The sequence below is a fragment of the Phallusia mammillata genome, chromosome 7 (assembly GCF_965637545.1).
Source record: "Phallusia mammillata chromosome 7, kaPhaMamm4.hap1.1, whole genome shotgun sequence".
Lineage (NCBI taxonomy): Eukaryota > Metazoa > Chordata > Ascidiacea > Phlebobranchia > Ascidiidae > Phallusia > Phallusia mammillata.
In genome coordinates this window covers 10096232-10110163 of record NC_137258.1, presented here as the reverse complement: position 1 = coordinate 10110163, position 13932 = coordinate 10096232, and the positions used below count along the sequence as shown (strand labels likewise).

The window sequence follows — 13932 nt, the reverse complement described above, 5'->3', positions numbered from 1 at the left end:
CGAACCGTCTTCAAAGGTTGAAAAGCACTGATCCATACAAAGGGTTCTGTCAAGCGAAAATAGGGCTCAAGGTAGGGTTTCTATCCCGGGATCCCATTTTAGCAAAAAATTCTATCCCGGGATTTTTTCTTTGTCCCGGGATATCCCGGGACAAAAATTGAATGCTTTTTTAGTTGCACTCTTCAACCAGAGGTGCGGCATCCACTGGGTTTCCGTGAATTAAAGTGTTCACCGAGGTTTCTTGCAACAATTCAAACAGGAATGATAAATAGTTCTGCTGTTGCGAACATTACAACAGTGTTAGAACCCACGTTATAGAACCCAGTTTGTCAAATTCACGCTATAGCTCTCCAGTTGGTAAAAATCTGGCAATTTGTAAAATTCCAAGACGGCGGTGTGGTTATAGCGCCATCGACGTGTGTCACAAGATTGTGGGTTCTAATCCTATCTCAGTAGCTGGAACCTGATGGGTTGAACTAAATTGGACTTACCAACTGACTAATTTGAAAACTGATTTCAACTTAAAAAAATATTCAATTAACTTAGAAAATAACAGGCTGCTCTACGGTGGCCTTCTGAACATATTGCATTGATGCTTTGGCCCACTAGAAAATAAACTAGAAATAAAAATGAAAACAAACAAACTAATATTATAAATTTAACAAAAATCGAATAAAATCCCGGGATATCCCGGGATCCCGGGATTGAGGTTGTTTTTGTCGGTAGAGCTACTAACACCATAACGAGAATCTACCCCCAAATTTGATTTCGCTTTCACAAGGGGGCGTAAAGAGCTGAATTTTTATTTAGCGGCTAAAAATGGGTTGGGTTGGAAAATATTTACATAAAATTCTTACATTAGTAACTAATTTTTTGGGTTAGTTTTATTGAATTTTAAGTGCTAATACCTTACCCCGACCCTAATAGCCCTAACCGTCAGCATTATTGGAGATATAACCAATCAAATTTGGGGGTAGATTCTCGTTATGGTGTTAGTAGCTCTACCGTTTTTGTCCCGGAATCACGGGATAAGCCAAAGTGGCAAATTTGAGAAACCCTAGCTCAAGGGAACAATAAGTTGTGGGCTATACTCAAACAATATGGTGGGCGCCATATTTACCTTGTGTTTGGAAAGTTATCTACTTATTTCTAACTCTGCAGGAAATGAGCACAAAAGGTAGTTTATTGACTTCTGTGGCAAATGTGGTTTAGAAATAGTAGCAGCAAACAGTTAAACTTACAGTATTTCGGAAATTAAAATAATACAGTTTACCCATTATAATAAGGTTCTTTATGTGCTGAGAAACACAGTTTCATTATTGGAAAAGTTTCATTATTTCATCTTCTTGTTTGTTATGTAGAATTACAGACAATTGATAGAAATTTATGTTTTTGAAACATGTTTGCAGAAAAAAAAACTGTGATTTAGTTGATTGATTGGCCCCAAAAGGAGTTTGTTCTGGGTCAAAAATTGTCAACAGAAAAACAATGACATTTTCCAAACGCTTCGGAGCAAAATCATTGTTAAGAGCCATTGCGTTAATAGGATTCGGCACCATTTTGTTATGTGTTTATGTTTTGAGTTCTCAACTTACCCGAACTTTCAGCAAGATGGAACCTAACTGTTCACTAACTGATTTGAATGACGTGCTGTTTACTGTAAAAACTGGCAAACGAAATCACCAGCGAAGACTGAGTGTAATCCTTAAAACGTGGTACAAAGACATTGCAAAAGACCAGGTAAATGTCAGTGTATATAGTTTTGTTCTACTGCTAAGAACTTAACATATAAGTACATTTCATCAACCCTTTTTCGCATGTTTGTTTTATTGGTAAAGCAACTACTGTTATGGTCTTTATTTCCAATAGTTTGCCCCAAGTTTTTGTTACACTAATCACTAAAATAAGATTTGTATTGCATTTACTTCTTTTCCGTTCTGTGTTACTTTTATGAAAAAAACTTTATGAGGCAACCAGCAGTACATGATCTTAGAGCAGTGGTTCTCAAACTTTTTTGACCGCGACCCAAATCTGAGTTTTATGAACACCTCACGACCCAAGCCTGAAACATCAAAAAATGTATTTTTTCTGATTTGCATGAAAAAAGACGCTGACGGCCAGTTATAGTACACAGTACCATGAAACAGTGATTAATTACAAACAAATGATTGATTGATTTTAGCGTGTTTGATTAAATTGAAATTTTTCCTTCATAAATGTTCAATACACGGCTCTTTTCAATGCACGGAATTTTTCATTTAAGAGAGTTCCACTTGATATTTTATATTCAGTAAAAGGTCTGTGATTCGACTTTTAACTGTGCTGTTCGATAACAAAAATTTTGAGGCCACGTCGTCGCCGCATAAAAGTCTGTCCATGTCAAAATGGCTGCAGGCTTAACGAGGTCGATTCGTTCTACAACACTGCATAACACACATCGTGGCTTTGCAGCACCATGATCGTTGATAGAAGTGATTCGGTTTCGCATGATTAACTTGTCCTATTATTTCCCATGCTACGATGTTACAATCGCCATTTGCCTAACAGTAAAGTTGAAAGCCTATTGTCGTCTGTATGTGGTAATGATGAGGTCATTTTACTGTACAACGTGGTGAGGTGACTTTACTTCTACGTTAGGCAAATTTGTTTGTGTTTACTTAATGCAGTAATAGTTCGTTCTGAATTGAATCACCACAGCGCGACCGATTTTTTGACCCTGCGCGACCCATGTTTGGGTCGCGACCCATACTTTGAGAACCACTGTCTTAGAGAGACATGCCAGTGTTGACAGAAAATAATAACCTGCTTTATGACCAACTTTTTTACGGTGTAGCTGCAGCGCTTTTTGGTATCATCCACCAATTGTGTCCGGCTTGGTGATTGTTTTTAGTGCTATTGTGTCGCTATGTCCAAGCGAAATAAAATCAACTCAACTAAGTTTTTTCGTTTTAATGTGAATTCCATGTTGAAAAAAATCAATCTACAACCCTTTAGAAAACAAATTACAAGTACATCATGGCAAATTTACCAGCATGATAACTCAGGAGTTTTTGCATTTTTTTCTTTCTGACACTTATGTTTTTGTGCAGATATTTTTTGTAACCGACGAAAAGGATTCAGAGTATCAAAACAAAACTGGTTGGTATTATGAATGAGACTGCGAGTTTCTGTGTAAATTAGACATTTTGTCATTGATCGATCTATTAATACTGTTCTGTAATTACAGGGAACCGACTCGTGTACTCATCATGCGGTAAAACCCATGAAAGGTAAGGTAGTCATTCCATTTTGTAAGCGTCGGCTTTGTGGTAGAGCCGATCGACATATTTTCATATTTTTACTTCAATGTCTTTCATTTAATAGAGACGATCTATGTTGCAAAACTGGCGTGGAATTCGATCTGTTTTTGGCATCAAATAAAAAGTAAGTCAAATACAAATTATTCATTAAATCGTTAGGCCCTAAGGTTTAAGAGTAATTCGGATGTCTTTGACCTGCCCATGGTCGGCTTTGCCATGTTTACTTAAAGCTGTTTTTCACAGATGGTGGTGTCACCTGGATGACGACAACTACGTAAATGTCGACCGACTAGTGGAAATTTTAAATCACAATTTGTGGAACGACACAGTTTACGTTGCAAGACGGAGTGTTCCGTTTCACAAGGTTTCTGGTTTATGTCGTAAAGTTTATAAATAGGTTGTAAAATTGTTACATTTGAAAGCTTTGCTTGTGTAGAGAGCAGCAAATGAAGGCTAAATGAAAAGGATTATTTTAGAACATTGCAATAGTTACCATATTTAGAACCAACATCATAACTTATCATTAAAAATATTTTCTTCTCGTTAATTTAAAGAAAGCGTACATCTTTAATTTAATTTAAGAACTATAAAATTAAACAAAAAACAACAAGTTTGTAAAATAATTTTCTGAAAGTCACACTACATTTGCATTTTTTTACAAAGCATTGGAAAAAGGGAAAATACTGGTTTGGAACTGGTGGTGCTGGATATTGTATTACACGTCCACTGGCAATAAAAATGGCTCCATTCTGTGGGTACGTTAAACATCAATAGGTTGTAAGTTATAAAACAGTTACAACGTAGGCCTGTGAAAAACAAACTAAACCAGTGATTCTAAACCGCGGCTCTCAGGGCCGCATGCGGCTCCCAACTATACCTATTTTGCGGCTCTCACCAAACCTCGGAAAATCACTAATGAATATTATTATCATGAAAACTACAATAGCAAAAACATCCCTGTTTTGAAATTTAACATTTTACAATGCACGAATGCAGCATTTTAAACACTATCCCATTTAACCCAGGGGTCTCAGACACGCGGCCCTCCAAGGGTTTTTGTGCGGCCCGCGAAGTAACTTTTAGAAGTTATGTGTTGTACTGCGGAATAGACTGTCCAACCAATGTGTTTACATGATACAATCGTTCTTTAGTAGTGGTATATGCAACGATAATGGCATGATCGAAATAGCCCATCTTTAGAAGCAGCCATTGCGATTGTTGCGTCATATTGATTTCATTGTCGTGTCATTGTATGCCATTGTTTCCACACACAGCAAGCACAGTTGGCTCTTTCAATTTGCTACACTATATATTTGTTTGATATTTATTACAATATTATTTTTTAATAAAGTAACTGGCATAAATCAACATTTTACTTTTTAATCACTCAATATGTTTGTTGTCATGTTACACTGTGACAAAAACACTGTAAGTTGCACTGTAAGTGTTTCGATAGGTCGGCCCTGGACTTACTTAAAAGTTTGTTTTGGCCCTTAAAGCAGTTTGAGTTTGGGACCCATGATTTAACCCAATCAATCTATTACAGAGTTATTACGTACAAAGGTAATTGTTTATTGTATTGTGTCTCATAAGTCAGGTTCAGAAAGCTTTCTGCAGCTGTTCATATTCTTGTTGCTTGCAGTTATCCTCTATTCGTTTTTTAATTCGTTTTTTGGCTTCTTGAACACTTAAGTAACTACCTTTTGGCCCGAACAACTGAAAGGTTGAGAACCACTGAAGCCTTATGCCTAATATTCCATTGTTTGCAATTATAGCGAAAGGAGTAAAATGACCTATATATCTTTGGTTATATTTTTTATTTCTTTAAATTTCAGTAACGGAACGTTTGTTGAAGCTTGTCATTTGATTATGAATTCCGACGATTGCACTATAGGATTTATCATCACAAATTTGTTGAAACTTACAATATCAGAATCCATGTCTTTACATTCCCACATCGAAAAGCTGAAATTGTTGAACGTATCTGACATTCTTGAGGCCGTAAGTGAAAGATGTTTGAATTCGTCTTTACATCCATGTTTTGCACAAAACCTACATCAATCTTTAAATGGCAATAATTTCTCAATAAATAATATTTTGTACTAATTTTTCTGGAGCTTCTCTGTTTACATTTGGCAAGAAATGTTTGACATAATCAAGCAAAACTTTTATTGTTGATACAAGCGATCACATATCACGTTCCAGTTAGCCAAATCTATTTTTCCAAAGGAATAAGGTATTTATGCTTTAAATGTGCATGTAATATAAACTTTTGGCATGTTTTACTCCAAATCAATACTACGGCTCGAATGAACTTGCCCTTGCGATTGCCTCGCCAAACAGAGATGCACTTCAATTCGCCTTACATGTTACTTGGTATGCGTTTGCACTTGAAACGCTGTACGCAGCGCAAACCTACTATAATATATCAAAAGAAGTGAGAAAATTTTGTGAACATTTTGCTTTTTTAGGGAACGTTAAGTTTCGCTTACAAGAACACGTTGGAGCTTCCTCCCTCCAAGATGACATTTCCGTATCGCATGGACCCGACGCGGTTTCTTTCACTCCATTGCTGGCTTCATCCCAGCCAGGAAATGTGCAATACACTTGCTGAAGGCAGACCCTTACCGTGATACTTACATACGGTGATCAAGTAGGGTTGTCAACCAAAGAAGCTATGCAGCTATAGGCACAAGTTGTCTATTAGTACTTCGGAGCATTTTTAATGCAACTATTCCACCCACTATGCAGTGTTGTCAATTTAGCGTTTTCATTGCTAGATTAAGCATTTTTAAAGCAATTAAGCACAAAAAGTTCTGTATTTAGCAGAGGAATCGGCTTCGCAACAAAATATCTAAAAAAATTTGTCTGTTTTAAGATTTGTGTTTTTATGTTATAAACACAGGTAAATCATCGGATATAACGGATTGTTTAAGAAAAGTTTGCCATCATTTACCACCAGAACAGTGTATTGAACTCTTTTCACCATTTCGTAACTCCCGACAGCGATTGCTTTTGTCTACTTGGCGCATTGTGACTCATTGTTTTATGTTTCTTGTTTTATCTGCAACAGTGCTCTTCAACCTTTTCAGTAACGCGGAATTCTTAAGGTATTTTGTCAAACTTTGCGGAACCCCCATAAAATAATTTTAATGAATGTAATACAAGTAGGCTACATCAAAGAAAAAAGATGCATACGCATCCAAACCACATCACAAAGGTTGACTTAAATTAAACGGTTAACTGAAACGCATTGTCGTGTTATTTGGATAGGTCGTATCTACATTCATCTCGCAACTTAGCCAGAGTGTAACAAGATTGTATTTATTACGTCACAATTGATCAATGGTGTAACAAAGGTTAACAATATTGCACAGGCGAGCATTGCTGTACGAAACAATGGTACTAAATGAATCATTCGTGTTCGAATTGCTACTCCCCGTGCAACCCTTATTATAAAGTTCACGGAACCCCTGAAAGGGTTGTACGGAACCCTAGGGTTCCGTGGAATCCCGGTTGAAGAGTTCTGATATACAAGCTTACAAATAAATAATGAGCAAACCAAGACAACTAGCTTTCTAACCGAAAAACATGGCTGACAACCATCATTTTAACTTTTTTTATTCAAACCGCATTAGCTAAAGTTTGCTGCTTTGACTTACCATTCTCGACAACACGAACAAGTATACAGGTAGTTTGTAATAATGCGATACGCTTTATGAAACAACAAAGAGATAGCTGGTCTAGTTTATTATGCCCCTTATGACGTAACAGACCATCTGTTCGTATGTCATACCAAAGGTCAACAAACTTTTTTCACAGCTGGCCTCATAACATTAAAAATGACACGCAAAAGCCACATATTTTGTAGAATTCAGATTACACAAAAGGTCAGCGGAAAGAAATTTGCTAAATATATATTTCATGAAACAATGCAAGTTCGTCTATCAAACGGCTAGAAGTGTGACCGCATTACTGCGTGCAATTTTCAATTTTGTGAACTTTTAAACGAAGTTTGACCTACTGCTGTCATAAAGATTAAATTGCATCACCTTTAAAATAATAACCCTAGGGCATAATTGTGGATCTTAAAAGTAAAAAGCTATAGAAGATTGGAAGAGAAACTGCAATGATGAATGCTTATATGTGATGCGAACAATTATGTGCGTTGCTGTGGTATTATTGGCGTTCGAGGTACAGCTGTACACCAGATCGCAAATGGTTTAGTTTAGTTTAAAGCTGTAAACCAGACCGCAAATGATTTGCTTTTGTTTAATTCTGTACACCAGACCGCAAATGGAATGCTACAGGTTAGTTTGTTGCAAAGGATTATACTCAGGTGACGGCTTTAAGTTAGTTTTCCTTGTTCGTATTATGTTGTGAACAAGCTGATAATGCGCAACTATTCTTTTGTCGGGTCCGGGTGCCCATTCCTATTAAAAAAAGTGACACGCAGAGCATTTGAAAATGGCACACAATTTTCACATTTAGATGTGATGGTAAACATTAGGCTTTGCCACGCAATTAAATTTGTTTCTATTGATTCTTCTTGGCCTTTATTCTAACTTCAGTAAAGATTATCGGTAGTTAAAGTTGCACAACCCATTAATTAAATTGTTCATTTTTTGGACAAAACTTAAGCCCCGTTGCAAACTATTTGTATCTTGTGTCGCATAAACAGAATAAAGTTCTTGAGTATCATGAACAAGTTTACTCGCATTTGACGACATACTGTTTTTCCAACGGATTGAGCCCTGTACCGTTAAGACGCTTCAAACACGGTTTGGAAAAGTACCAAACGTTTGCACGCGAGAGTATACTTTAAAACCAAATATGGCACGGCGGTGTGTTTGAGTTGGACATCCCTGCCCTATAGTATACCAGCAACGATAAGGCAGTTCAATCAGCAAATCGCAGGAAAAGTTAGGATGTGTATCCAAAGTGGCAGTCAGCAAACTATAAAACGTGTTACGTTTGAAATCGTTAGTCTACATCTGTTTCAGGCGTAGCATCTTATTTGTAGCTCTTATTGCGCGATTATCATTTTGGCAAACAAAGAGTTTCGAAATCACATTAAAAGAAATAAACCTTTGTTTAGTTTTAACAGTACGCCAGGCCCATTGAAGGCGCAATATCGAAAAAAAACTTTGTTTAGTTTTGTCAATCACAGTACGCCAGGCCCATTAAAGTCGCAATACCGAATCAGCCGGTCACCAAGCATTCACCACCATGTGGGGAATGATACGGTATGGCGCATTCGATGGGCCTGGCGTACTGTGATTTATATATGAGTGTGCTGTGATCGCTGGTCTGCATTGGTGCTTCAGGGCTGATCCCAGTTATGAATTTATGTTCATCTTAATCGTTTAGTTTTGCTTAGGGAGAACATTTTAATCGAACTAGCAAATCAAAATGTAGATACTAAATGATGGCTGTAAAACCACGTCTTGCTCCATTGGTTCTATGTACTGTTGTTATGCTGGTGTTTGGAAGTGGTGTTCTTCAATGTCTTCCGTCAAAGTTATGATCTCATATTGATAAGATCTTTCACTCTCATCCTTTTAACCATTCTCGGACTTTTTTAAATGATATTTTATTCACTGTGAAAACTGGCAAAACAAATCATCAACGAAGACTGGATATAATTCTTAAAACGTGGTATGAAGACATATCTCGTGATCAGGTAAGTTAATGGATAAAGTGTTTAAATGAGTTACATGAAAATGATTGAAACTCTAAACTAGTGGTTCCCAACAAATGTCTCATTTTGCAATTTAAACAAATTTATTTCTGCCTACAATATGCTACATTTTATCCTAACATAAACCATACAAAGATCATTTTTCGTCGTTTTGTGACGTCATATAATATGGCATACCCGTAAAAAAATTAAAGTCGGCGCCTATGAGTAATTCTATAATCTTTTTAGCGTCAGTTTGTGCCTGAAATAGTTTAAATCAAATTAGAATTGAGAATCGACTGTCTCCATTGCTAAACAATATCCTTTATTGAATGGCAACTATCAAACATGCAATTGTTTTCGCACAATCGTAATGCTTTTTGTCTTGTCTGTGATATCACAAGCCTTGGATCATTGATATGCGCAATTTTGCTAGAATCCTGCAATCAACTTTCGTTTTTCTGAAATACACATTCCAGCTAAAGGACCGCGAGCCCTCGAAATAATGGCAAAGGGACCGTTTTGAAAAAGTAATAAAAAAGTTTGAGAACCACTGCTTTAAACTTATGCAACAAAACACCCTGATGGACGCTGCTTTCATGAGCATACATATTGGTCATTTTTGCGCACATTTTTTGCAACATGTTTTTTCTTTTTGTAATGTTGCAAACAATTGACGTAGAAATAAAACAAAACTTTTGCAGGTGTTTATCGTAACCGATGAAAATGACCCAACTTATCAGAAAAAACAGGTAAATTTATTGTACAATAAAATGTAGATTGTTTACCTCTGATTTTGCAACATTTTATCTTTGATTTCAGGAAACAGACTTGTGAACACAACATGTGGTTCAACGCACGCAAAGTAAGCATCCGTAGCTATAAACCTTTTTTTGGAATTCACCTTTTGTTTTTTAACCAGGAATGATTTATGCTGCAAGACGGGAGTGGAGTTCGACCTCTTTCTATTTTCAAGCAAAAAGTACCGAAACTTTAATTAGGGGCAAAACTAGAATCAGCATTGCTTGAAATTACTCAGTAGCTGAAATATGCAAAAATCCCATGAAATATAATTCTCGCTTGTTGTAGGTGGTGGTGTCACGTGGATGACGACAACTACGTAAACGTTAACAGACTTGTAGAGATTTTAAATCATCATTTGTGGAGCGACACAGTTTACGTCGGTCGACGAAGCCGCCCGTTTTTCTTGGTGACTGCTGGTTATCGCTATGTCTTAGATTTAACACTTTTTGCGTGTGCAGTATATTTTATAAAAACAGCCGGATAGAAATAAGTCGATGCTTTTGTGCACAGGCAATTAAAGTGCCTTTGTTCTATAACAGCGGTTCCCAACCTGTGGGTCGCGACCCCAACTGGGGTCGCCTGACGATTTGCCTGGGGTCGCCTAAGGCCATGGCTTCCAACTCTTTTTTAGGCCGTTGACTAACTTAGCAAATAAAAACGGAAAGAACCGTCAACATGCCTTTCCGCCATTGTTTGTTAATTCGTATGAAAACGAGTAACTACAGCAGGGACAGGGTGGATCTTTAATTTTTGAAGACTTAATTGTTTTCACAAAATGCTGATTATTGCCTTTTATTACGTAATAATACTGCATTTACATAATCATAATCACCAAGTCAGTTGCCAATTGTGTTGCGTTCTCGCGATAATATCACTATCCTCTAATTATAACTTAATAGTCAACTAAACTAAAATGTAGTTTGTAAAATTTCAGGCTGTCAATGATGCATCGAAAGACAAGTATTAGGAAAATAGTGAGAAATAATTTTTCTGATATGTACAAGTCAATTTCAATACCGTATTTACTCGATTGTAAGCCGCCCTCGTTCGTATGTCGCCCTCGATTGTAAGCCGCATGTTGAGGTGTTAAAAGAATAATGTAAGCCGCCCTCGATTGTAAGCCGCACGCTAGAATTTTAGATACCATTGTTTCATAATAGGCTACATCTTTCTGTTGTTGCTCAGTATAACTAATTGCCCATATCTGTTATTTACGTTGATAACTGTACCCAACAGAACTTTTTTCGACATATAATCTGTACACGGATACATGTTTTGAACCCCAAATAATTTAAAATGTTGGAGTGTAGAAATAATTTCGGTTTAAAATTAAAATTTAAGCCTCCCTCGATTATTAGCCGCACAAATGGCAGCTAAAAAAAAACAATATGAGCCGCGTCTTGCAGTCGAGTAAATATGGTATATAGCCTCCTAATTTTATCCTTGGGGTCACAACAACTTGGGAACTGTTTTTAGGGGTCACGGCACCAGAAAGGTTGGGAACCGCTGTTCTATAAAGTTGCGCAACGGTTTACCTGTACTGTTTATTTGACGTTGTTTGTTATTAAATGACGTTTTGTTACTTTTCCTATTTTAAAGCATCCAACAGAGGGGAAATATATTTTTGGAACAGGTGGCGCTGGATATTGCATCACACGGCCCCTGGCTAACAAAATGGCTCCTATATCCGGGTAAGTATGACGGCAGTGTTAAAACTAGTCAATACATATAAGTTTCCGTTTTTGCTGCTAACACGACCGCTATGTTATATTCTTTCGTTACATTGTCAACATCTAATCTAAACGCTATGATGAATTATGTTTGCTCAAACCGAATCTATTTTTATACCCAGCAATGGTCAATTTGTCCATGCCTGCCACAAAGCCTTGAATAACGACGATTGCACAGTGGGATTCATAATCACAAATCTGTTGAATATTAGAATGTCTGAATCATCTTCTTTGCATTCTCACATCGAAAACCTCAAGGATCTAACAGTGACGGAGATTTTAAATGCCGTAAGAAAACTTTTGTACGTTAGATATTGAGATATACATTTCCAGGTTGTTGTGTGTTTGCAGGGAACTTTGAGTTATTCCCGCCGACAAAAAAATAATCTTCCTCCCTCTAACATGACTTTTTCAAACAAAAAAGATCCTTCTCGTCTTCTTTCAGTGCATTGTTGGCTTCATCCTCATCTTAGGATGTGTAAGACACTTGCTGAAGTCTAATGAAAGGTTTTGGATATGGCTATATATTGAGTCTTCAAAACGTTTTTCTTAATATTTTACGTTTTTGAATGGCCTATTTAAACTACTTAATTTTACAAAATCAAATTCGAATCTTGTGTGCTTTAAACTGTGTTTATTGTAAAACTGCCTTTGATGTAGAACGTGATATTGGCAAAGCAACCGTCCTTCCAGAAAATCTGGCTTGCTAATTTGTAACTATCAAAGGCTTGTTAATTTGTAACGGTATTTGCTCTCGAATACATGCTTTAAGTTCAGGTGCATGTAAAATGCTGCATTGCAAAATTAGTCTGCATTTGCACAAGCCTCGACTAACCGTTTTTCCCAATTTTCCTGGGTCGCAGTATACATCAGCTTGGTTTCAAAATTTCATTTAGGGACTTAATTGTTGTCGTGCAATATTTTTCGTAAATGTTTGCATTTTCCAACCACAGAAACTCAACCTATGTAGCTAAAATAACGATGTTATTTCTAGTTTTAAGTGCCTGGTATGTTTGTAGTGGAGGAAACAGGGTCCCAGTACATTCGAGTGTTTTTTCTGTAACCATTTCACCCATCTATTACTAGTGGATGTTAGTGATAGCGCGATTGTGAACATTCGACCATAATATTAGATGCAAATTTGTTACTCGTGGCAATAAACTACATTTTGCAAGATAGTCGCAGTGTACAAGAGCCTTGTTGCAGCAGTACGGCCTGGATACGCAAAAAAATGACCAAGACACATTCATTTTGCGTTTTTGACCTACATTTCGCGCAAATGGCTATTTTGATTGTTCCGGCAGCAGCCCAGACCCAAAGCGCGCAGACGAAAGAAGCACGAAATGCGTGAAACAGTATTTTCCTATTTACGCGATTTGTTTGAATTAGTTGCAAAGTTGTAAGTCGTGCCGGGTTCGGGCTTACGTTTCTTAAAAAACGGGCTAGATTCGGGCCTGACTTTCTGTGTCAGTATTTTTTGAATAAATTTAACTAGCTAAGTAGCCAGTTGCTGGACCTGACCTAATTTTAAACAGCCCTAAATGCCTTGTTTAAGACCAATTGTAAAACGTGTTTGTTGTCTTGGTCGAGGCTTTATTGTATACGTCCGTCAATCAAACTTTTATGCCTAAACGGGCTTCTCAACAGCGACTCTGGTTCGGTCCGGGTTTCAGGCTTGTACTTTCGAGTGCGGGCAGGGTTCGGGCTCCAATTTCATGCCCGTTTACAACTCTGGTCGAAAGTACCAGACCAACCGGCGCATTCCGCCTAAAAGTTAGATTAGCCAACTTAAATTGAAGATAGGCCGTTTCATTTGAACTTAAGCCCAAACCCGACTCGAACTTAAACCCAACGCGACCCGATCCCTTCCTGAAAGCCCGGCTTACCATTATGGTTTAAAAAATAAAAATAAAAAGGCAGAGACACGCTAAAGCTAAACCATTCAGTAATTCTCAAACTTGTTTTACTCAGATAGGCTACGATTTGGAAGTTTCGTACAGTGTTCGCTTTCCAGCTATAGGCACAAACTGTAACAGAAAATCTGTTCCCGTACCAAACGAATAAAAAAATAAATTAAAATAAGCTAGACCGAGCCTAGGGGAGAGTGGGGTGGGTTGTTACAAAATTTGTTTCGCTGCAATTTTGGGGTTAAATTATTATTCAGATCATCCTGATTTTTTGTGTGAAGTTTGATATGCCCCTAAGTCTAGTAAACATGTTACCAACAAAATTAATTGATACTTGTAAAAAAAAATATTTCATGTTTTCTGGTTGATGCTCTGTTGTAACAACTCACCCCATGGTGGGGGTAAGTTGTTACAGTACTTTAGGGAGGTTTCCACATCCACAAATGTGACAATTTCTATTTCTTTTATTGTGTGTTTTGTAACATAAATATAATAAAACCACTTTTACTCAT

The 13932-nt window shown here is 37.1% G+C and overlaps 1 protein-coding gene across 1 annotated transcript; it reads left to right on the top strand.

Moving 5' to 3' along the window:
- Nucleotides 1–1409: 1409 nt before the first annotated feature.
- On the top strand, nucleotides 1410–13932 carry LOC145237863 (beta-1,3-N-acetylglucosaminyltransferase manic fringe-like). Its single transcript, XM_080100853.1, has 15 exons — nucleotides 1410–1740; nucleotides 3090–3138; nucleotides 3227–3269; nucleotides 3364–3423; nucleotides 3543–3663; nucleotides 3963–4054; nucleotides 5135–5300; nucleotides 5771–5929; nucleotides 9716–9731; nucleotides 9802–9844; nucleotides 9902–9961; nucleotides 10069–10189; nucleotides 11383–11474; nucleotides 11636–11801; nucleotides 11865–13932. The coding sequence occupies exons 1-15, from the start codon at nucleotides 1489–1491 to the stop codon at nucleotides 12012–12014; spliced, it is 1590 nt and encodes a 529-aa protein (XP_079956979.1). The 5' UTR covers nucleotides 1410–1488; the 3' UTR covers nucleotides 12015–13932.